Here is a 26,299-nt window from a genome sequence, read left to right on the forward strand (position 1 = left end):
CTCCATTATCTGTACTCTGGTTATGTTTAGGACTGGCTAATACAGGTTGAGGATCCCTAATCTGAAATTCAAAATGCTACAAAATTTGAAATAGTTGGAGTGCAGACACGATGCCACAAGCGAATTATTCTACATCTGACCTACGTAAGGGAGCAGAGTCAAAACCAAAGTACACTAAAAATGTTATATAAATTGCCTCAGGCCCTATATGTAAGGTGTACAAGAAATAGAATTTTATATTTATATTTGGGTCCCATTCTCAAGATACTTCATTATGTATATACAGATATTCCAAAATCCAAAAAATGCCTAGGATAAGGAAAACACAAGCTGTAGTCAAATTGCTTATTTTCTGTGTCCACCAGCCTTTCTAGATATTGCATAGATTGTGGTGGTGGACATCAATGAGAAGAATTTCCCATGTGAAGAAGAATGGTGGAAATTGGATATGTGAACTCTGGAGAAAAAATACAAAGACTCTTTCCCTTATGTGCTCATAAAGAGGCTGTAAATCAATATGGAAAACGAAACCCACGCATGATGAAAATGATGGAAACTATCTCTAGCTCCCAAGTCAATAGATTGATTTCCTGATCCATCCCCCACCCACCGTGTATCTTAGGAGACACAGAGAGATACCAGCTCCCATCTGCTTTCATTATTTTATGATGCAGTACACAAGGATATTTGAAATTTCTAAGAATTAAAAGTATAAAATATGGTCCAGCCAGAAATTTTTAAAACCCAGGCAGTGAGCTCCTTGCCCACAACTCTCCTGTCTGCCCCAGGAATGGTGTCCATTTGCACCACACTGTTTGTGGCTGCTGGATTTTAAGTGGTACTGCCTACACAAAGCAAATGACACAGACCCATGCCCTCTGAGAGCTGAGGTGGTATTCATTGATAGAGTAGTTTTCAGCTCAGCCACTGCTGTTGGAAAACTACACCCTTGGGGTTTCCCCTTTCATCTACTTGGCCAGGATTCTGGGAATAAGCCAGCTTAAGTATACCCATCCCTGGGTGCATATTAGAATCACCAGTTGAGCTTTGGAAACAAATCTGCACTAGGGTTACCTTCTCCCCACCCCAGGTCAAATAAGTCACAATCTGGGCATAGAGTCCAGGCATCAATGCTTTTGAAAAGCCTCCTGGGGATTCTGAAGGACAGACAAGGTTGAAACCTTCTGGGCTTTCTGGAAAATACGGGACTTTCTTTTTGCCTGTCTGTCTCTCTCTGTCCCTTCTTTTTTCTCCATCTTTCTTTCCTTGCCCCTCTTTTTGCTCTTCTGCCTCTCCTCATTCCCTTCCTCATTCCTTCCAATAGTAGGCTCTAGTAACAATGACTACGTCCCTGGCTACATTCTCATTCTCTCCCCAAATACCAAAAAGATTGCTTAATCCCATGGTGCTCTGTTTTCAAGCACCTTTTCTGAGAGGCTTTGTCTTTGATGTGTGTATTTACAAAACGTTAGGCAGCACTGTTTGTCTTTAAATGTGGGCCCACCTGCCCCTGGCCCTTGGTAGAAGCGGAGGACTGGGAAATGAGTGAAGAAGCTGAAGAAACTTAAAAGATTTTCCACTTATCCATTATTTTTATGGCTGCTTGTGCTCGATATAGGACCATGAGGGCCATAGATCCTCCATTCATTCATTAGATAAATACGATGAATTCATTCTTAGATAAATAAAGGCAGATCTTTTTAATATTCCAAGACCCACACTTTGTGCTAAATTTATATGGATGAATAAAAAAAGACTTCTGCTTTTAAGGGAGTGACACTTAAATATTTAACTATAACACAAGGTTTTAAATTTTTAAATGGAAGTATTTGCACAGACTCTTCACAATTAAGTAGGAATTAACAGGGGAAAGGGAGAAGCGGGGCATTCTAGGTAGAGGAGTAAACAGCCAAAGGCTCACAGATGAGAAATGGTGTATGCCTTGCAAAACTTTGTCATTTGTTCAGTGGGTTCAAAGTCACTGGCATGCTGAGGTCTGGCTGTGGACCTAGTGATATCAGGGCTTCCCTTCCTCCCTGCCACCCAGTGAGGGCACCTGAGGCTTCAACTTCTGATTTAGAGTCTTTCTTCTATTGGCTGATTCTTTCATCAAAATCTGACCACTATTTAAATATATAGGATATATATATATATATATATAATATTTACACACATAGGATATATATATAATATTATATATATTATATATAATATTATATAATATTATATATATATAAAATATATATATATCCTGTTTTATTTTTTTCTCTCTCCTGCAGGTTAGTGGACATGGGTTTGGGGGAGGATGGACTGATGAATTGGATTCCCAGACTCAGAGTGAGAACTCAGTTTGGCTCACAGACTACATAATGCTGACACACACACCTTTATTGAGCAGCTTAAAAGGGACAAAGGCTTGAAATCTCTTGTGAAAAGGTTCCCAAGCCTTTCTGGAGTTAGGCCTGGAATTTGAACTTTTAACAAGTTCCCCTAAGAAACACCATGGTATGGTCAGGTTGGAATTCACTGGCCTGGTCCTCGGTACTGATTTGAGATGATGAGGGGCATCCCAGAGCACTAGCAAACACTTATATAGTAATAACAAAATGGCAAGCATTGTTCAAAGTGCCTGCCTTTCACAGTTTAACACTTACAAGACTCCTATCAGTAAGCTTATAACTACCTCTGTTGTTAGAGATGAGAATACTGGGTAACAGAGTTCAAGTGACTTGTTGCATAGCCTTGAGCAGTTTTGTAGTTAAAGCCACTCCTAAAGCCTAAACCACCTCTAATTGTTGAAGACCATTAGCTAAATTGACACTGAATACATTTGCGGGCATGATCTGAATTGCAGCAGGTACATAAAGGTAAGATAGAGCTAGTGTTGTGCTGGGAAACACTTTACATCTGGCTCTCTGGGTCAGAGGTAAGGGGGTTTTATGAAGACATGATTTGAAGTGTTTGCCACTTTCTGTGACACAGATATCACTGATCAAGGGATTAGGAAGAAATATGCCCAATGGGCTCTGCTGAGTTGATACCAGCTGGATACCGTTCACCACCAGATACAGACTTGGCTTACTGTGACTTACTGCCTGGTGCTGGCCATCACAGCACATGCCATCATGAAGATGTAGGCCAGAAGCTATGGAAGAATGTGAAGAGGACAATCTAGTTCCTAAAACAGCTGTATTGTCAAAGGGCTTTGGAGATCTGCAGTCATGCTCTGGGTTGAAATAGTGAAAGGCCAAGGAAATTGCAATTCAGCACTTGGACAGTGTGCCCCACAGTAGGAGGATACCTGTTGGGGTTGAGTCCTAGGATAGGAACTCAAAGGCCTCTGCCCCTAAATACCCTTCTCAGTAATTGCTCACAAGTACTTCCTTCAACGCAACTACTCCCTCTACCCTCTTGCCAAGTCAACTGCAGGCCTGCAGATTTTCTAAAGAGAATTTCTTGCCACTTCCTGTAGACCATTTGCCCTTTGCATGTTGCAGCACTTGCTCCAGGACCCATGAGGAAGCCATCTGCTACATCACAGCTACGAAGGGCTAGGGACTCAGGTGAGGGATAGGCACATGGTGATTCTTTGTGCTGCCCATTTTAGGTACCAGACGTGCTTCTTTGGGATCGACTTGTCCAGTCTCCAGCGTGCAGCACTGGATGAATACTTCAGACAGCCAGCAGTAGTAAGTGGGCTATCTTTACAGGCTTTCTGTTGTCTGTGTATATATTGATTCATTTGCTCTTCCATCTGTCAAGTACCACACTGCAAGGCTCTGTGTAGAGCCATCGCAGGAGAGGAGGAGTTCCTTGGAATACCATGCCTCAAGTCTTCCAGCTCTGCTCTGTCAGTCAGTTGAGATAATTGTCCTGGTGGTACCATTAAAAACAAGGAGATCTTCTAACTACCTTTTACTGGGTAATTTACTCTGACCCTCTCTGTATACCCTCATCCCTCACACTGGTTCAACAATTCACATTATTCCATTGACCTTAGTGGCTCAAAACATAATAGAAGAAACATTTTTATAAGAGTTTAGAGCAAGAGCTTCTATGTTAATAAGATTTGGTTTTAATTGTGACCTCATCTAGTTATGTAATCTTGAGCATTTTGCTTGTGTCACCAGAAACTCTCAGCATTAAATAAAAGGAACCCCAAACCAAATTGGCTATAGCTAAAATGAAATCACTGTCCCTCAAAAACTGCAAGACCTAAATATGCAGCATGCTGCAGAGATCTGTTGCAGATGGTCAGACTCTGTCACCAGGACCTGATTTTTCTGTCCTCATTACTTACTTATTCTCACTCTGATTTAACTGTGTTTCTAGACAGACTTATCTACCCCCTTGTGGTACCAAGATGGCTACAGAGGCTCCAGCTTTCAACAATGTCTTATATATAAGAGCCTGCTTTTTCCTAAAAACTTAGGAAGAAGCCCAAGATTTAGTGTAGATGGAGCCTAATTTTTCTACCTTGGATCATATATCCATCTATGAACCTATCACTGTCTTCAGGGGAAAAGTAATATTTTGATTGGCCAAACTCAAGTCACATGCTATGCCTGTTACAGAATGTGGACTGGTTTCCACACTAGCACTTCTTGGGCAGAAATGAAGAACAAATTCTTCAGAGTTGAAAAACCTGTTCTAGAGATGTTGCAACAAGTAAATGATATAACCTAGTAAAACACTTAGTACTTAGTAAAGCACAACACACTTAGGTCTTATATATAATAGATCCTCAATAAATGTTAGTACTAATTATTATATTGTTCTCATTAAGCTCATGCTTTTTAAAGCCTAATTTCTGTTGACATAAAAATTGCAAGAGGAAACCTAAACTGAAAACTTGCTTGAGTTCGGTTTATCTTGACAGAATGATAATACCTTTGATATTTTCCCCCTCAAGGACACGTTCGACATTAGCATTTTGATGGCTCAGCCAGTAAAATATACAGTAAACTTTATGGATGCAGAAGAAAAAGATCTACACAGGTTTGTACAAATCAGTGTTCTTGATTTTTTTAAATGCCCTCTCCAAATCTCCCATCCCCAAACTTCAGGGCAAATAATTGCTGCTCACAGAGGAAGACACTTATAGATATGCAATGCATACAGGAAGGGAGCATTCTTGTTTCATTTATTCCAGTTTCATTTATTACAGAATGAGGATAATGATGACTCTTTCACAGGGCCACTTTAAGAATCGAATGACCGAAATGATAATAGCATAGTTAATACTTTTACAACCAGACACTGTTCTGAGCCCTTTATATATAATAACATTTAGTTGTCACAATGAATCTATGTAAATGGTACTATTGTTATTCCCATTTTACAGGTGACAAGTAGAATAGAGGTGAATAATAAATTTCAGAAAGTCACAGAATTAGTAAGTGTATTAGAGCTAGGACTTGACTATTTTAGAAGACTAGTGTGTGAGCTTTGAGCCACTGTACATTAATGCCCTCAAATAAGAACATAACTATGTATGGATCCAGGTCTGTGTATGTAGGTAATAATAACAAGAAGAGCTACAGCTTCTTGAGTACCTACAACATATTTGGGTCCTATGCTATGCTTTATGGTCAGTGGATCATTTTCAAAAAGGGCACTCAGTAAATGTTAATCCTTTTGCCTTTTGCCTGACAAGACTTTGAAATGAAGGCTTTTGCCTTGACTTGGTCCACTTTCTTAGATGGTACTATGAATCCCCTTTGAGTAACCTTTCATTACTCCTTTTCCCTTGCTTCCTGATAAATTCAATATTTGTAATTTTTCCTGGATAAGACAGTTATAACCCAGCCAGATTGTAATTTACCCAAAGCTGCTGAGAAAGCAATGGTCATACTTTAGTGGGTACTGATGGCTAACAACAACAAACTATGTAATACACACACACAAATATGTACACACACACATATACAGTATATATACACATGTATGCATATATATTTTGGGGGGGAGAGAAATCATGGTGTACAAAGATATTCATATCAGTTAGGATAAGTTCTGAAAACATTAGCCAAAGCAATTAGATAAGACAAAGAAATAAAAGGAATAAAGATAAGAAAGGAAGAAGTTAAACTATCATTATCTGCAGATGACATGATACTTTACATAGAACACCCGAAAAACTCCATCAAAAGACTTTTAGATTTAATAACCAAATTTAGTCACATAGCTGAATACAAAGTCAACACTAAAAGCATTCCTATACACAAAAATCAAACTTACTGAGAGAGAAATTAGGAAAACCAGCTTTTTAAGTTAACATAAAAAAATGAAATACTTAGAAATCAATCTAACAAAGGAAGTCAAAGATCTTTACATTGAAAACTACAGTACTCTGAAAAAGGGGATTGAAGAGGATATTAAAAAATGGGAAAATATCCCTTGCTCATGGGTAGGAAAAGCCAAAATGGTAAAAATGGCCATACTCCCAAAATTGTTATACAGATTTAATGCAATCCCAATCAAAATGCCAATAGCATACTTCACAGAACTAGAGAAAACACTCCTAAAATTCATTTGGAACCAGAAGAAACCCAGAATAGCAAAAACAATTCTGCTGCTTGTACAGGTACAAAAGTAATTTTTGAAAATCTAACGAGCTCATATTTCATTTAGGGGGATATGAAAGAAGAAAGAGAAACTGGATAAAAAGAGGTGGTTCTTTAATAAAATGGAGTACTACTCAGCCATAAAGAATGACAAACTAGAGACATTTATAGCTAAATGGATGCATATTGAAGCCATACTCTTAAGTGAAATAAATAGGACACACATATGTAAATACCAAATAGTTTCTCTAGTGTGAGAAACTGGAAGTGTAAATAAGGATTAAAACAAATAATTGATAATTTGAAATAGGAAGAAAAGGTCCAAAGGGGTAGGGGAGGTGGGAGAGGAAGGGGAGAGGAAAGAAGGGAAAGGAAAAATTATGAGAAAAGAAAAAAATGGAAACAAAGTCTATGTAAATAGGGAAGGGTGGAGGGGGTGAAGGGCACACAGGTAATGGGGGTAAAAATAAGAACCAAGATACATCATGTACAGGTACAAGCACCCAATGATGAATGTAAACGTATTGTATACCTAAAATGTACCAATAAAAGAATTTTTTTTAAAATAGGGAAGGTTGGAGGGGGTTAAGGGCCCACAGGTGATGGGGAAAAAATAAGAACCAAGATACATCATGTACAGGTACAAGCACCCAATGATAAATGTAAATGTATTTTATACTTAAAATGTATCAATAAAAGAATTTAAGCAAAGAAAAAAAAGAAAGAGGGGGAAGATGAAGAGGGGGAGAGAGGGACAAGGAGAAGGAGAAGAAAGAAATGATTACAGTGTAGCATCAATAAATTCAACAAGACAGTTACAATGGAAAACTGTAGAAATAGTCTGACTGCTGCAGGGTGAAAGAAGTTGAGCCTTTAGGGGAACAATGAATACAAATAATATACAGCCTTCTTTGGAAACTTCTGGAACACTCACTAAAATGAAGCACCTTGAAGCCCCAGTAATGGACCAATAACATTACCTTGTAATTGTAAAATGATTCAAATTTGCAAACCACCCTTGTACACATTTTTCCCATTGAACAAGAAAAACTTTATGAGGAGGAAGATTTTATCACACTTGAACAAGTGAGGATCCTAAGATTCAGAGAATTTAAGTGAAATTCCAAGATTTCACAGCTAACGTGGGTCCAGTCTCTAGGTTTTGTTGTATCTTTCCCCACTTCTTTATATTCCTGCTTACTCTACATTTAGCGTAGACTATGGGCACTTGTTCATGACCCTTAGTGTAGCCTGGTGGGAAGTTAAATTGCCTCCCTGAAAAATAAATGAACTGACCAGGACCTTCTGAACTCAGTGCTCCTCTCGCAGCCTACTCTATTTTTAGAGGCCTGAGCAGCTTTTCCCTTCTGAACTTCTGTGTATGGGAACTGCCACAGCCTATGTTTTGGCTTCTGGATGGATGGTTATCACCTGTGTCCTGAGTCATCCTCTTCTTCAGTAGTCAAACCCAGCACAGGAGGCTACATGCATCCTGTGCAGTATAGGTCCCTGCAGTAGGGTGGTGTGCTCCCTGGAAGGCTTTGTCAAGAAACAAAATGTGGAGAATCACCAAAGCATAATCACAGACCAAGAGGGCCAAGGCAAAGTGCTTAAGAGAGAAAGAAATGTGTCAACGCTCCAATGGATCTTACAAATCTATTCAGTGTATCTGTCAACACAAAAAAATAATGTCAAGTGTTTTCTTTTTTCTTTCTGTCTGTTTTTTTATATTTCTTTGCAGAGTAGAAATCCCCTTTATGTTCCAGATGGCACATTCTGGCCTCATCCATGGGCTGGCGTTCTGGTTCGACGTGGCCTTTGTTGGATCTCTGTACGTATCCATTCCCTTCCCTGCCTAACCTACTCCATGTTGCTATTGGTAACCACAATTGTAAGTTTGCAAGAATTAATTTAAATAATGCTAATACATGTTTCTTCGGTTTTCCAAGAAATAAATACTGCTATGAATGTTACTTTTATATGTTTGGGAAAATGAAATCGAGACCATTTCCATAGTGTCATATCAAATGTGATTCAAACACTTAAAACCTCCTAAGCCAGTTAGATTCAGCTTTGGAGGACTGAGAGAGGGTCTCTGTTTTCTTTCCCAGAATAGATGGGGTGGACCCCACACCTGGTCATACAAACTCTCAGGTCTGAGTAATAGCTTGAATTATTCTGTTCCCCACTTTGGCTTAAAATCAGGAAAGCATGTTTTACTCATGCCAAGTAACTTCTCTATCTGTGCTATCCTTTATGCCCTACCACTCTGGTTTGAAAGTTACAGAGAAAAGAGGAGAAAAGCACATACAAGTTGGCTGTCAGTGTTTGGTGTTTCTTGTATAGGCTTGCTTTACTCCCATGACCCTTAAATTTCTTCTGATTTCCCAACTCTGTTTTACTTGGGCTTTCTCATACTTTACAAATTGTGGAGACTTGAACTGGGTCATGTGCCAGGCAAAGAAACTTAGTATACTGCCCTCTACTTCTTGAGAGAAAATACAGCTTTATCACTGTATCTTCTTAGAACAATGTGTGATAAAGCTGGGGAGGGGAAGGTTTTTAGGGGGACCCAGGGAAGCCTTATCCCATCTGAAAAGCAGAAACACTAGCACAGAGATTGTTTCTATACCATAGGTGCATGTTTGTTCAAGGGATGGATAGAATTGTTTCTCAGTCATATCCCACAACAATGGATTTGCTCCTACAAAGATCAGGGAGATAAGCTTGAAGTGGCCTTCTTTCGGGGGGAGGGATTTCTTTGAAGTTAAATATTTTACAGAAAATTTGCATTTCTTTTTTATAAGAATTTATATTTAGCAATTAAATTATATAAAAATTTCCCTCCAAGTCTTCAGAACTGGCCCTCTAGGAATTTGGTGCATGTTTAATGTGTCCCTGGCTTGCTACAAGCCAGCATCCACTGTCTGACCCCAGAACAGGTGATCTCAGTGGTAGGAGCATAGCAAGATGTTGTCCCTTCTTCCTATGAAATGAAGAACCTCAGTTTAAACACACACACACACACACACACACACACACACACACACACACACACACACACACACACACACACACACACACACACACACACACACACACACACACACACACACACACACCCACCCACGGTGGCTGAGCTGGAAGGATGGAGAGTCCATGTGCTCCAGTAGTTCTCCTTGCTTCCAAGAAGCCCACTTGGCCCACAGGTCAGTAAGAGTCCAGTCCAGACTTCGGACTTCTTCCTTGCCACACTTGAAACAAGGCAGTTCCTAGTTTAACTCTTTTCCTTATTGGACCCTGATGAGCTTTGGTTCAAAAGTGAAAGTCGACACAGTGGCTGAGTCTCTGAGTTTGATGCCTCCATCCCCCAGGTGTCTCTTGTGTGGTGTTGGGCGAATCATTTAATCTCCCTGGTTTGTGTAGATTTAATTGGATGTTGTGCCTTATTTTACTTCTGTACCAATACATGGCAATTGCTCCACAAAATGAACCATTTTTATCTTAAAAGTGTTCCATGAGTCAAAAAGAATAAAACTCCTTATTGGTCTCAGTCCCCAGTCTAACTCATTAATGAGAATCTTCCAGGTAATTGGCTTTTAACTCTTTTCTTGCCCCACAGGGTAACAGTCTGGCTGTCAACGGCCCCCACTGAGCCACTGACTCACTGGTATCAGGTGCGGTGCCTTCTTCAGACTCCTGTCTTTGCCAAGGAAGGAGAGACTCTCTCAGGGAAAGTGCTGTTGGTAGCCAATGAAAGGTAAGAGGGAAGCATAGACAATTTCCTTTCTGTTCACAGTGCAGGCAGGGGTGGGAGCTACAGGAAGCTGCCAGCCTCCTCTGACTCCAGCACCTATGAGTGGACAACAAGCTTTGCAAAGACCTGGCTGAGTTGGTACAGGTGCCCCAGCTACAAGGCCTACATTGCCAATTTTCCCCTTGCATTGAGTGCAGTGATGAAGCCGGGCTTGGGCTAACTCAAGGGGAGTGCTGTCCACCTGACCACAGGGAAGGAAGGAAATCCAGCAGCTCATGGGAACACTTGCCAGAGAATCAAATTATCAAGGCTTTAAACCCATGTATGCTTCCTAGATGCCCTTACCATACATCTGTCTAGCCATACAACTCTCCCCCTAATTTAGTATAGTAAATCCAATTTGTAGTGCAGTAAAAAAGTACTTTCAGAGCCCTTGTGTTATAGACAGCTGAGTTAGGTAAAAATATTATAAGCAGTCAGACAGGGCAAGGTCCTCAAAGAAGTCAGTGCAGAAGATGAGAACACATCACAACTGTGGGTGAAGGCACATTCATTGAAGGCCAGGCCTCAAGACAAAGATGAAATGACTACACCTACTTCCCCAGGGATAAACAACAATGATTGGTATTCTAAATAGACATGGATCACCTGGGTGGGGGACCTGGACCTTAACCCATCCCTTCCAGGAAAGGTCCTTGTTCTTTCCATGCACACTTGCTATGTGACTTGCTTCCTCACTGGATCAATATTACCTAAGCAACTAACTTGTAATCTTATTGGTTGACCCTAGTTTTGTCCCACCTCATGCCCACCTGATGATTTTGTACCCACCTCATGATTTTGCTCTATAAAATTTCTTTGAGAAGTAGGCTCATGGACAACCCACTTTCTGGGTCCCCTTCTGTCTCTCTCTTAGACGCTGTCTTTCCCTCAATAAATATTTCCTACTCTGCATCATGGTCTTCTTTTGTTAAAAGTTACTGCATCCTCCACAGATTTTTTTTCTATGCCATGGCATTGTTTATCTGATATATGCTTTTCCTCTGTATGTAAATTTTACTACATACTGATCAGCTTTCCCATTGCTGCATCAAAACACCTGACACCTTTGGGACCAGGGATTTAGCTCAGTGGTTCCGCTGCCTGCCTCACAAGTGCAAGGACCCAAGTTCCATCCCCCGGTACCGAAAACAAACAAACAAAAAAACCCCCAAAACAACCTGACGCCTGCAACTGAAAGGAAAAGAGGCTTCGTTTGACTCATGATCAGAAGGTACTAACTTCATGGAGGAAGGGCATAGTGAGCAAAGGCGCTCACTTCACAGCAACCAGGAAGAATAGAGTCCAGGAAAGAGCACCAGAGGGGAAAGGGCCAGGGACAGATATTGTCCCCAAGGCCTTACCTCCCTGACCCACCCAGCCACACCCAGGTCTAATCCCCTAGTTGTTTTACAAACCCATCAAGTTAACAGTAAATGTTAACTATCTCAGTTACTCCCTTTTAAAACCTTTTTTCTGATAATAAATCTTCTCTCCTTTTTGTTTTGATGTTACTATGGTTCATCATCATAGAATGGGACTCTTTTACACTGTGTTTTCATAAACAAGTTCCTGTGGCAGAGACATGTGACGGTCTTCATGTTGTCCTGTTTTTCTCAACTCAAACTCTCCCATGTGTCCTGCCACAGAGTCATGCTACTTCCTGCAAAAATGGCTTCTCTTGTGTGTTTTAGGTATTGCACAATGCTCCAGTTCCAGGAGCATATTGGCCCAAAGTCTTGCTCATAGCAAGATGGTACAAGCAAAGAATATACTTTTGCTTTCACAAAATGCTGCTCAATTTCAGGCAGTGTACTTGTGTGAGCACTTTCTGAGATGTACCATCCCTGGGATCTCTTGTCACTGTTTGCACTTCTTTGTTCACTTTTCCATATGGTTTATAACCAATCCTAACTATTCTTACAGTCCTTACACATATGTTGGAGACTTCAGATTATATCTTTCTCCTGTTTTTATGGGAGGTCTGTGGTCTGCAGTAACTTTATTCTCCATGTTTTTGGATGGCTTCCAAGAAGAAGAGTGGAAAATGCTGACTTATGCCATGATCATCCTGGAAGTTACTACTTTCAGTCTAAACCCCCTAAACCATCTGTTTAATTACTAGTTCTAAATAAAAATGCTAAGGAGCAGTAGCCAACATCTGCCTGGAGTTTGGGACTTTGCCTTTTTTGCAAACCAATATAAATAATCCTTTGCCTTTAAATATTTATATTTTTAAAAGAAGTATCTTAGGATATTATTGAGTGAATTTATATCATCTTCTTCCATCCATTACATTTTTCTGACATATCCTAGGTTCCATCAGTGTGTTTTCTACCCTCCTCTCCTTCATTCCCACTAATAGGTAAGAATGAAGCAAACCATTACCTCACATACTTGCCATATGACCCCCAGAGTTCTGCAGCCTTCCTCGTCTTTGTCATAGCCCTGCTACATATCACTGTTATTTGCCTACACGTGAGCCTCCCAAGAAGAGTGACTGAGTCCTGCTGTGTGCTGTATCCCTACTCAGTACATTACAGAGTCTCCGCAGTGCTGTGCACTGACTAACCAAATAAATGAGCCAGGAGCTTATGGTCCTTCTCACATTAATAACTCAGTCTGGGAACAATGAAAGAAACAGCTAAGATATTGTGGGCATGGAATACATTGCAGGAGGAAGGAGAAAAGGGAAGGAGGAAGTTCTTTGTTTTACTAGAGTAGCATTCTTGTGTAGTGAAAGGAAATCAGGTGTTAGACCACCACTATATCCTGGTTCTGTTCAGTCTCTTCTGTTTATTTGTGGATATATCAGTGACTTTGGACAAGATAATAAATCTGTATAGCATCATACTGTCCTCAGCTCATCATCTGTAATGCAGCATTTATAATCTTCATCTCACCAAGCCCTTACAAATATTGAAAGGGACAGCATCATATAATGATTAACAGAGTAAGCCTACACTGGAACTTAGTTCCTTATTCCCTCCTTTATTTTTTTTTCATACTCTCATTGTACTTCTTCATATACTTGTTGTTATTGTAAAATTCTTGTTTTTCTTGACATTTTCTACAAGCCTCAGCATTCCTGAATGTCAATATTTTTTCCACTATGTTTTCAGTGAAGTTGTTGTCCTTTTGTACTGCTTTAGATAGGAGCCTACCCTTATTGTCAAATACTCTTTTAAACTCTGAACTCCTGGGAGAAGTCCCTCTGCAGCCACACTGGTGTGGTGATGGCTGTTCTTTTCTTCCCCACCAGAACTATTTGTGATTGTATTGTTAGCATTTTATTTTTGACAGCCTCCCATCATTCTGGAGCTATCATTCATTTTATTGCTCTAGCAAGAAAATAGAACCTATCTTTTTATGAACAGTATGAAATTTATATCTCCAAAGTTCACATATATGTTCTCCAAGGTTTCTTTGATTATGTGTACTTATGAGTAAAAGTACTTTATATGTTTCCCCCAAGTGTATTAAATTTGTCTTTTAATTGTGTGCAGGCACTATGGTAATAATAATAGTAGAAAACTAAGAACTAGTTCTCTATCTGTCTATATATGCATAGACAGATATGTGTATAGTATACATATGTGGAAATTCATTTATTATGTATTTTATAAAATATACAAAAAATAGAAATAAAAAGGATGCATTAGAGGAGTAAATATAGACTGATTGTTGGATCCAGCTCAGCTCTTTATCCTGTGCCAAAATATTTTGAAACACTATTTAAAATTTTTGGATTGCTATGAAGGCCCGCTATACCCTAGCTTGCCAGGGGATTTAGTTTAGAGAGAGTTTAATGAGCTTTGTGGTTTATAAAGCTAGAAGATGTGCTGATGAAAGAATTAAAGCTTTGGAAGCTTCAAGTGCTACTCCTAATGGTCATCATTAAACTGCTTTACCATGGACTTCATATAAAATCAAACCTCTCAACAGCTATATATTTGGTCTGTTGCAGCAGAAAGAATTTTGGGAGGAAATTGTTATGCACAGTTATCACAGTGAAATAATAGAATGTGATGATAGAGCTTTAAAATGATATTTCTTTATTCTAAATGTTAGATTCTTCTATCTCCTACCTATGTGCCCATTACAGGCTGATACAGTATTTCTTACTGATATTGTACCATATTATTTAAGATGTAAAGTCATGTCAAGTCATCCCAGCTTTGCAAAACCTCAGAAATTAGGTAAACATAACAAATATCTTAACTTTCAGTAGGTGATTGGAATCCAGAATTTACTAGTGAATTTGTTAATGCTTAATATATATTTGGTAAATGCTCATGCTAGCTTTTTAGAGCTTCCAAAACAAGTTACACAAACCAAATGTCTTAAAACAGCAGAAAAGTATTCTTGCATAGTTCTGGAGACCAAAGTCTGAAAGGAAGGTATCAGCAGGGCCATATTTCCTCTGAAACCTCAAGGCAGGAAGCTGCCTGGTGTTTTCCAGCTTCACATAGCATCTGGCAATTCTTGGCATTCCTTGTAGCTTCACCACTCCAAATTCTGTCTCTGATTTCATGGGACCTTTTCCCCTGTGTGTTTCTCTGGTTGTACTCTCCTCTTCTAAAAGAACACCACTCATAGATTTGGGCTCCACGCTAACCCAGTATGATCTCATCTAAACGTGGTTACATGTACAAGACCCTATTTCCAAAGAAGGTCACTTTCACAGTTCCTGGTAGTTAAGACTTGAACATAAATTTGGGGGTCGGGGGAGACACAATTCAATGCACTATAACAAATTAACTAAAATATTTTTAAAATACTAATTTAATATTTTCTTTAAATTCTAGTGCATCATTCTATATTTTCTTTGGGCCAAACTTATATCCCTTGGTTGAATATGTTCTAGAGTCCATGCCTTCCTGTGTCCATCAGTAAATCCTCAGTGGCTAGGGTCAGTTCTTCCCAAACTTCCTGCCACTTCTGTCTCTCCACCCGACTCTTCCTTGATGATCACCTCTAAACCTACCTCACTATAGAATGATCATATTTTCCCAAAAGTCACATCCTTCATTCCCGAGGAATATCTTGGATATTGCAAAAGAAACGTTGGTATACAAAGCAATGGTTTTGAATTTAATCCTGAGCTAAGGTATTTCTCATTTCAGCTACGTGCTCTATCTTTATAAAGTCAAAATGAATAAATCTGGCAAAGAGCTAGGGTGTTGTTTTAAAAATGCACATTACTAAATTACTAGTTCAAAGGAATTAATTTTTATTTAGGTTTCTGTAGTCACAGTTTTGGAAGATGATCCAACATTAGGCACTTTATAAACATTGCACTTTGACTATTGGGTTTGTGGTTGATATTCTGGGTATCTTGGCATTAGCATTACAGTATCCCTATAGTACAGTATCTTCCTACAATTTTAGGTGATGATACATTTTCCTGGGCCAGGCAAATCACTATCAAGTTAGTGAACCTAACTATACCTACTTCATCCTCCATCCCAGCCACATAGACACTAAAGGGCATTAACAACTAATCTCAGCTTTTCACTGACCCAGCTGAGCCAAGAATTCCTTCTTTTTCCCTTCCGTAGAAAAGATAGCATTGATGGTGGACAACAATGAGAAAAGGGTTGTGAAAAGTGAGTGTAAAGTGACAATGTTATCACACCTATTATTCTGAAAAAGCACCTCTGGTGAAGACCCTATAGAAAAATATAGCAATTATTCTTCCCAACCACAGCAAGAACCACTCAGTTGTTAGTTGTGACAAACCTGATTCATATATGTGTCCATAAATACACGCACACACACATGCCTCAGAGTATTCGATTTCTGCTTTAAACTCTTTATTAGCTTTAGCAGCCATTATTCTTAAAAATGTGTCTTTCAATGGGCAAAATGTATAGATGTGCCTTATCCTTATCTGTTTCCCAGGCTCATCTCTTAGCTTTTCAATGATTCCAGCAAGATTTGAGCCTTTTCTATGGAGCACATTGTCTTCGTAGTTCCTCTCTAATCTATCTTTAAGTATCACAAATTCAGTGAACTACTGGATAAGTGTCATAGAAGAAAAAACTTTAAAAATATTCTGAGTCAACTAAATGAAATGAAATAGAACCAAAGGACATAATCTTAATTTTTAAAAAATCATACGACTATGTTTCCCTCTTATTTGGTTTAGCCCCAGTAGAGTTTATAACTTGAATTACTGATTTCATAGGATCTTAAATTATATTTAATCTTATGCAGTCCACTATTTGCAGGGTGGGAGTGGGGATGGAAGACTTTATGTCACTCACTTACATCTGAAATTTAAATAAGGAGCCTAATAATAAAAGAAATCCATAGGAATAAACTATAATATTCTCTAGTCAAATATTTAATGTTGAGGATTAGAAAAGCTGTGATAAAATTAGCCCTTTGATAGTTAGAAGATGAAATGCTTTGGTGCATGTTCTGGAGAACATTTTAGCAATCAGTGCCAAGAATCAAAATATGTATATATACTTTAGCCTAGTGAGTCTATCCCTAAGAATTTTTTCTAAGGAAATAACTGTAGATACAATACTTAAGATGTGTTATAAAAATTTTCTTTATAACATTTTGGTCAAAAAACTATTTTTATTATTATAAGCAAGAACATGTTATGAAAATATAAATATTCAACAATGGGTAACTACTATAGATAATGTTATATCCACATAAAGGCACTGAAAATTATATTTTCAAGAATTATGACAAACAAGAAATATACTTTTTTATATTAAATAAAAGAAGGAACTTATTGAGCAATACTTAAGCATCATTTTGCTAAACAAATCTGTAAATATATACAGAAAAAAAGATAAAAGGGGCATATTCTACAATGTTAGTAGAAAGAATCTTTGTCTAGTAACATTATGGAATATTTTATTTTGCTTTTGTTTTCCCTATTTTTCATTTTCTCTACAGTGAATATATAATACTTTTATAATCAGGAGATAGATTGATTGATTATGAATAATAAAAATCTCATAAGCATGGTTTCTTAAGATCAGTCATGGAGGATATGTCAAATTACTTATTCTTACCAGCCAATGCTTCTCACTGTAATTGCATGAGCTTTCTTCTGGGGCAGTTTAAGATCAATCACATCTGTTAACTGTTTTACATTAGTCTGAGATTTTAGCTCAGCCAGTCCTTCCATGATTAGGATCATTTTCCCACTTCAATGAAAACCCATAAAGTTTCTCTGTGACTTAAAGCCATTTTGTGCCATTGATGTTGGTAAAGCCCCCCTCCCAAACTGCTTTGATCAACCAGAAATTCCATTACCTTTGTAATTTTTACATCAAGAAATTACAGCTATCAAACTCATCTAATGAATAAACAAGGCTTGCAATTGCCTCTGTCAACATGACTAATGTCCGTGTACACAAACATGGACATATAAGATACCAGACACTCTCAAAAGGTAAGTGTGCAGAAAAGATGCTGTGGACATGTGTGAATGGCTAACTGGCCATATGAGATGATATGTTTTTCTCTGCTCCACAGACAGAGCTATGACGTTCACATTGACGTGCTGGTGAACCAAACAGGCTTGAGATCTGGGAACATCCTCGATTTAAAGAATCCATTCTTTAGGTAAGAAATACTCCCATCCATTTCACACCTATTTATATAAAATCTCAATTGCCCTATGACCAGGTAAAGAGGTTCAGAATAATTCCATCTTTCCTAAGAGGAAAAGTACCTGCTAGTGCTCTTCTTTTCTAAGGAGACTTAGATTCTGATATGGACTTGAATGTTTTATGATCCATTAAACAAAATTCAATATATAACTGTCTGATACTGAAAGAGCACTGGAGAGTCCTACAAAGTGAATTTCCATTTCAATTGAGCCACAATAAGCTGTGTGACCTGACAAAGTCATTCTCTCTCCCTAGCATTCAGTTTTCTCATCTGCAAACACGGAGTTGAAAGATGATCTTTTTTTACTTTTTTTACTAAAGAATGACTTTATTTCAATACACATAATTCATGATCCACTGACATTATATTTCTGAGACACGTCTGATGTGTAGATTATGTAAGTTAAAGCATACTTTTATTTAAGAGCTGTGCAGATTTTTTCTATGATGCAAAGAACTTGCCCCAGTAAGAACACAATAAATGTTTCTGGAAATTTTTCCCTTCCTTACACTTCTTCAATATGAACCAATCAAAGATCCACATGTGAAATCAACCACACAAATGAAACTGTGGGATACTGCCACTTGTATTTTCTTTACTAAAAAGACACTTTTTCTCATAGCGTCTCCCAAGGCTTTTATTCTAAAAATTATCTCTCTGTAATATTGACAAGTTTGAAGAAAAGAGAAAACTCAAGAAACCAAATAAGAATTCTTTGGCAGAGATGGAAAATGAGCTTTTGCCTTTGAAGCTGGAGAGAAAAAACAGGCAAAGCTACAGTGCCATTTGTTGTATGCAAGTTGTTGGACATGCAGTGACTCTGAAATCCACTGCCTATTAGAGAGATAGATCCCATCTTTAATTCTGAGGCAAGAGAGGAGTCCATGTTCCCATTCTTCCTTGACACAATCATACCACACAAAGAAAAGCACACAGGCTTTGGCCTCAGAGAATAGACTGATTGCATGCTGACCACAAAGACCAATTATTTACCCTGCCTAGGCCTTGCTGATCTCATCTGTAAAGTGTGTGTGTGTGGGGGGGCATATATTGCAAGGATTTAAATAACATGTTCAAGGACTTCACAGTGTACATCATTGATGTGCTGTAATTGTTAGTTTCTTTTCTTCTTCTCTTGTCATCCTATTCTCTGCTCTCTAATTCTGCCAGTAAGATAAATAGATAATGCTTTGTAGTTCATTCTGAACATCTGGATTTTGAAAACTAATAAGAATATTTGGAGGATTTTAGAAAACTCACTGTTTGAATGCAAGACCCATAAGAACTAGTGACTCTTAAGTCCTATCTCTCCTTCATCTTAGAAAACAAGGCTTTTTACCAGAAAATCACTCAGAGAAGGACCTGACCAGGGCCCAGTCCTGCTTCATGCTTGAAACACATGAGCACCATGGCCCCAAGGCCAAAGGGAGAGTTTGTCAGAGGTTTAATGATAACTCAAGGTGAATGACATGGGGCAGAGGTTGAATGAGGGGCATATGCCTTTGTTTCTTCCCTTTCTCCCACAGAGTAGTGACATATTTAAGCAGAAGAGAGTGCTTAAATTCCAGAGCTTGATTATAATTCTATACTGAACCCTTTCCTGATGGTTAGGCCTTAGTGTCTTAGTGGAGATGGGAATAAATGGTATAGTCATTGATGAACTTGGCATGGAGTAGATGCTCAATTGAATGTATAACAACAGAAATATCCTGTGCCCTGTGCCCCCCTTTTCGATTCCAATTTCCTATAACAGAAACTGAGAGAAGTGCCCATATGAGTGTGTGTGTGTGTATGTGTGTATATGAATGTGTGAGTGTATGCACAAGTTTGTGTGTTATATGTTGGGAAGAACTAAAGTGCTGTTACCCAGGGGAATTATAAGTAATGTAAAACCAAAATAAATAATTTTTTCTCCATTTGCTTTTTGTTTTGCCCACTGTTAGAGTACCATGGCCATGGTAATATACAAGAGCATAGGACACATGTTTTTTTTCTTTTGGCTGATCCCAGATATCCAAATATTAGCAACATGCTAGGAACTCAAAATCAACAGATTAATTACTAAAATTGATCATCCAACATTGGACATAATGCACAAGTTTCTGGGTGTTTAGGGGGTGCGATTTATTTCTAATATTAATTATTTTAAAGTTTAAAAATAAATGAAGAGCTAACAGTTGCTCCGAAAACTGAGCAAGAGGACAAAACTGCTTCCTGAAAAAGGGAAAGCTCAAGGAAACTTAGAAGATTTCTTGAGAATCTCAAGAATAGCACTTCCTAATTCAGGCCCCATGTGGTCCATCTTAGGGTGTGGCTGAGCTCGCACTGTGAGGGGCAGGAGGATGACCAGAGTGGCAGGATGGAGACAGTCCTTGTCCTGGGAAGCTTGCCCTGTGGTGGGAGGGAAATGAGGACCAAGTAGCTAGAAGGGTAATGAAAGCTGTCACCATAACCGCAGTGAGTGACATGAGAGTGCTAAGCATGCATTGCTGGGAGACCTGGAGCAGAGTTCATCCATAAAACACCCACTACCAGCGCCCTATACATAGGAACAGCTGGTGCAGTCTTAGAACACCAGAAGGAAACTCCAGTATAGGCACTGTTGCAAAGTGTCTCTTTTGAAGCTAAGATGGGCCTCAGTTTTGCAAGGAAACTTAAAACACCAAAACCCTCAAAGAGCCCTGTTCAGACACCACTTTGGTGGCACCTGGATGACTCTTGATTAGTTGTCTGGGACTCCTTAGACTTTATGCACAAGACATTGCCTACTGATTGTGGTAACACAGTGCTATGCAATGAATGCCCAATAAATCTTTGAGAAATGATTGAGTGAATGGATGAATGTTGCTCCATTAAACTCCTGATGGGCCCTAAAGGAACTGATCTTGTAATCTAAGTGCTATGGCCAAAACAGCATTCTTTTTCATCCCAGCATCACAAGCCAAGCCTCTATTATCCTTACAGCTTCTCACAAACAATTTGATCTTTCTTTCCACCAAATACTAAATTCTCTCAATTCCCTCAACTTAAACATTTCTTAACTTCTTGCTTTGTTCCTACCAATTTATTAAGCCATTATTGTGTGTCAGATACTCTTCCTAGTACTGGAGAATAACAGAGAATGAGAGATATAAACTCCCCAGTTTTATAACTCTAAAGAGTCTTCTAGTTTGATGTCTCCTGACAGATATCCAAAAAATAACCAATATATAATTATTTAATAGTATAATCCAACCAATAATCCATAAGATAATTTCAGGTAGTGAAAAGATAATAGCTACTTGATTGCAAGTTTTACTATAAAGCTATAGTCATCAAGGCCCTGCAGTACTGATAAAAGAATATATAGGTAGATCAATATCACAGAGGTCAAAAACAGACCCTGATAAACATTGCCACTTGACCATTGGTAAAGCTGCAAAGTGAATTCAATGGAGAAGTGAAAGTCTTTCAAAAATGATTCTGTACTGCTAGGATATCAGTATACAGTCAAAACAATACTTTCATCCATATCTTATGCCATCTACAAAACTTAACTGAAAAGAGTCCATATGTCTTAATGTAAAACCTAAAAACATAAAACTTTTAGACAAAAAAACGAGAGAAAATCTTTGTGGCCTTGAGTTACACAAAGATTTCTTAGATATGATTGCAAAAACTTAATGAAAAGGAAAAGATAAACTGTACTTCAACAAAATTAAGAACTTAAAACCTTTGAAAGACTCATTAAGAGAATGAAAACAAGTCACACACTGGGTGAAACTATTTTGAAATCAAAAAGCTGGAAAAAAACTTATATCCAGACTATAGAAACAATTTTGTATATAATACTCTCCCAAGAATAAGAAAACAACCTAATGATTAAAAAGGGGAGGGAGGTAGTTAAAAGATTTGAATAAACACTTCACCAAAAATGACATAATAGCAAATAAGTGCAGCCTCATTAGTCATTAGGGAAATGTAAATTAACACCATAATGAGATACACTACACATTTATAATCAGTAAAATCTGCTATTACTAAGTGCTAGTGAAGATGCAGAGCTACTGAGACTCTGGTACAGCCACTTTGGAGAACCCTGACAATTTCTTGTGTAAACATTCACTTATCATATGACCCAGCAGTCTCACCTGTAGGTACTGACACAAGTGAAATGAAAACCTGCCTTCACTCTAGAAACTCTGAATGTTTATTTCGGCTTTATTTGTAATCACCCAAATTGAGAACAACTAAGATATCTTCTAAATGGAGAAGAAATAAATGAACTATAGCCAATCCATACAATGGAATAATATTCGATAATAATGAAAAAAATGAAGTATTGATACTTGTAACAGTATGTATGAGTCTTAAATACATTATACTCAGTAAAAGAACCCAGATTCAAAAGACTGCATACTACCTGATTCCATTTATGTGTCATTCTGGAAAAACAGCTGGCCTCTGAGCAGGGACAGACAGGTCAGGAAGGCAGGTTAATATGCAAAGGCTTCCAGAAGAGAATGGTTAAGGCAAAGGCCTGAGGCAAAAGGAGCCCATTGACCTACAAAAAAGTAAGTTAGAGCTTAGCTTTTGCTATAAACCTGTAGAAAAGAAAAACTTTCTTCAGTGAAAAGAATCTGGATCATTGGCTCAGATCTGAATTTAGGGTATGCATAATCAAACTTACTAAATATAGTGAGCAAAAATAGATTTCAGGCTGCCCATAAAAACTCCAGGAAAAGCACTAGGATAGGAAAAGGGAAGAGGGGGAAGGGGAGAAGAAGAGAAAGAGAGAACACGAAAGCCAAATTTGCTTGCTTGTAGCTTTGGCTCTGGCCAGAAATTCATTGCTTCACTGTCACAGAATGACCTTCTCTGTTTTAGGTTTGCTTAGAAGACCATAACAAGCCAAGCAATAAGTAAAATGAAGGTCTCTGAAGTCCATCGACATCCAAGTTGATACTTCATCTTCTATGCATCCTAAATATTTCAAAGTTATTGGTTTATTTATTTCTTTTTCATTCCCTAACTCTAAAATTTGCATCCCACATTTTATTGACAAATCTTTTTTGGTGCTTTTGGACTGGCTCTTTCTGGCTTTATACATGTGCCTGAAAAATAGTTTTCTTAAAGTTTTTGTTTTCTCCTTATAGTAGTCTCCCTTATTTGCGGGTGATGCATTCCAAAACCCTCAGTAGATGCCTGAAATCATGGATAGGCCTGAAACCTATATAGATAATATTATGGTTTTTCTTATACACACATAAGTACTGTACTATGATAAAGTTTCATTTATATCAGGCACAGTTGGAGATTAACAATAATAACTAATCATAAAATAGAATTATAACAATATACCATAATTAAAGTTATGTGAATATGGCCTTTCAAAATACTGAATTTTATATTTCATATTTTCAGACCACAGTTGACTAAAGATAACTTAAACCACAGGAGGCAAAACCATGAATAAGAGATTACTGTACTATTATTATTCAAGCAAAACAAATACACTTCTCTAATTTTTGAAGTATTGTAAAAAATTTGACAAAAAACTACCTCATGTTTATATGTATGTGTATATAGATGGACATAAGGACAAGTTAGGGGTGATCTCCTATTTGCTACTTTTGGCAATATTTTCAATAATTCGGCAATTAGTTCCTAGGTCACCATGTGTTAAGAATGTTTGCCTGTTTATGTCATGAAATGATATGAGATGAGGAATATTCTTCACTGGCCATATTTGGTGAGTCTGTATGTTGTTGAGAAAATGAAGATGAAGCCTTTGTCAATTTTCTTAGGTTTCCAGCAAAAATGTATAGTGTGAGGTGGCAGCGGGGCCTCTCCTTTCCTGTAAGACATTTGTTTTGTGTCACACATCAAATGGTGATGAAAGACGATCTTTCCAAAGAGCAAAGGCCCAAATAGCCCTTATAAAAATGGATATCACATCAGCACAACAGTCCAGTGAAGCTCACCAGGCTACCTGTTCACTCTGTAGGGAAAACGAATAAATAGCAACTATATATTCTCATCAGTCAGTCAGTCAGTCACCCAGAGCTTTAAGCTTTCCACTCTGGTGCTTTGCTCATTCTGGTCACTCAGTTTGAAATAGTCTTCCCTTTCCATCCATGTGAACAATCTTATATCACAGCAAGACTCGCTTGCAGTACACCCTCACCAGCATGCTTTGCAGACCACCTTCTACACTCACCGAAAGTACTCTTTCACCTTTGATACAGCCTTGGATCCTTCCCTTATCTAGTCCTTCCTTGTAGTATTTTATGCCTTCATATGCTGACATATACATCTTTTTCTTTGCTAGACTTCAAGTTCTTTATGGATTAGATCCATGCCCGTATCCTTTTGTTAATTTCCCACAAGGCCTAACAGTATGTCTAATGCATTAAAGGTGTTCAGTAAATGTACCTAGGTTAAATAAATTTATTTTGAAGGTTAGAATAGCTAGAACTATGAAATCAGACCTGACACTGCTCAAATTGCCATTCAAGAATGGTACGCAGAAACTATAAACCTCAGATTGCAGAAATAACATGGCTGCGGCCATTGCCTCCAACACACACTCCCAGGCAGACATGCATAATCAATCCCAGCATTCTTTCCTGCTGAACCCTGATGTGGTCTCTGTTTTTCTCAGCCCAAAACTCTAAGAAGACATTAGCAATCTACAGAAGTGGATAAAGGAGATGAATTCATCACTTTTAAGGAATCAAAACTTGATATTATCTATCTTAAAAAAAACCCCTGAATATCTGTAGCATTTATAAAGGTGTAACTTTGACAAAGAACAGATTAGAGAGAGGTATGTGTCACAAGGTGGGTGTGGTGGGATAACTTGCCTTTTGGTTGATCACTCAGGTAATGTATTGTCACGTAAGCAATAAAAATTGATATTTATCATCTTTACCTTAGTTTTGAAATTTTAAGTTCTTAATGTTTCTATAAAGCAATATAGGGTGAAGTTTATTTCAGTAGGGGGACTTAGTAACTACTAATTATTCCGACCTTGTATCTATAGAATTATTTGGAATCAAAGTAGATTACTTATTTAAAATGTTAATTTATTGTATTTTGGAGGAAATTATGTTACTGGGTTTTTTTTGCAAATATAAAAGTGACCTCAAAACAGGTCATTCACTGAAGTGGTTAATTTTGTGTCCACTTGACTGATGAGAAGTTTCCCTCAGTAACCATTAGTTCTGAGTGTGTTGAAATTAGCATTTAAACCAATACACTAGTAAAAATAGACTGCCTTCACTACCATCCATTTTATTGCAGGCTTGAATAAAACAAAAGGTGGGAGAATTTACCCTTTTTGGTTCCTAGTAGCCTGACTAATCTGGGACATGGGTCACTTCCTGTCATTGGTCTGAGATTTACACTATTATGGGTCCTGGTTCTCATGTCTGGGAGTGAACTAGAATTATATCATTGGCTTTCCTGCCAGATGGCAGATTGAGAGACTTCTCAGCTTCCACAATTGTGTGAGTCAATTCCTCATAATAAATCTCTTCCTATGGAGATACAGATATTCATATAGATACACATAGAGATGTTGCCTCTTGGTTCTGCTTCTCTGGAATACTCTGATGAACTTGTACGTATCATAAAGAGCTGACAATGGAAGTACCTGTTGGAAATATCCATCTTTCATGAAATTATCCAATCATAATTGACATAAGGCCAGAACTACAGAGAGTTGTAACAAGTTGGCCAGGGACTGAGGTCAGGGGCTGATCTGAGGCAGCCCACACCTTGTGCTATCCAACTAGGGCTTGTGTGGAGTTTGAAGGCACACAGGCTGAGGAACTTCAGGTCATATACCAGGAGGTCTCTACAGAGGTTAAATTATGTCCTTGATTGCCCAAAACACTAGATTTTGACTGAAAAGAGCTTAATCAGTATAGAAGTTTATATCACAGACATTCAGGGGCAGAGTGAGTTGCAGGACTGAGGGCTCAGCGACAGAAGATCTCTCCTTCTTTGGCTCTGCCATCCTCAAACCAGCCCATAAAAGGCACAAAGTGACTGTGGGAGTTTCAGGAGTTACACTCAGATATGGTAACCTTCAGAGTCTTACGGGAAGCTCTTTCCTGATAGAAAACCTTTTCAGAAGTAACTCAGAAACTTGCCCTTATGTTTCATTGACCAGAATTGAGTCACACAACCATCTCTAAACTAATCACTGACAAGAGTCCTAAGAGTATGATGAAGGAGCTAAAACAATCAAGATTTATTGCTGTGGGGAGGGGGGTGATCCATCTTTCTCAAAGTATAAAGCCTGAAA

At 38.2% G+C, this 26,299-nt stretch overlaps 1 protein-coding gene across 4 annotated transcripts in view; it reads left to right on the plus strand.

Annotated features, from left to right (window-relative positions):
• LOC101717595 (histone-arginine methyltransferase CARM1) overlaps positions 1-24,918 on the plus strand; it is a 345,586-nt gene extending 320,668 nt beyond the window's left edge. For 3 of the 4 annotated variants that reach the window (XM_087184015.1, XM_004838454.3, XM_087184014.1), the window contains 6 exons: positions 3,608-3,689; positions 4,913-4,998; positions 8,308-8,397; positions 10,189-10,326; positions 17,869-17,958; positions 22,873-24,918. In XM_087184015.1, coding sequence (XP_087040141.1) covers positions 3,608-3,689; positions 4,913-4,998; positions 8,308-8,397; positions 10,189-10,326; positions 17,869-17,958; positions 22,873-22,882 — 496 coding nt within the window. In that variant the 3' untranslated portion in view covers positions 22,883-24,918. Of the gene's footprint in view, positions 1-3,607; positions 3,690-4,912; positions 4,999-8,307; positions 8,398-10,188; positions 10,327-17,868; positions 17,959-22,872 lie in introns of those variants that run through there. The other variant, XR_002392469.2, reaches the window with a different exon arrangement.
• The last annotated feature ends 1,381 nt before the right edge of the window (positions 24,919-26,299 follow it).

The sequence above is a fragment of the Heterocephalus glaber genome, unplaced genomic scaffold (assembly GCF_053883595.1).
Source record: "Heterocephalus glaber isolate CG9 unplaced genomic scaffold, H.glaber_assembly_v1.0 deba00001481, whole genome shotgun sequence".
Lineage (NCBI taxonomy): Eukaryota > Metazoa > Chordata > Mammalia > Rodentia > Bathyergidae > Heterocephalus > Heterocephalus glaber.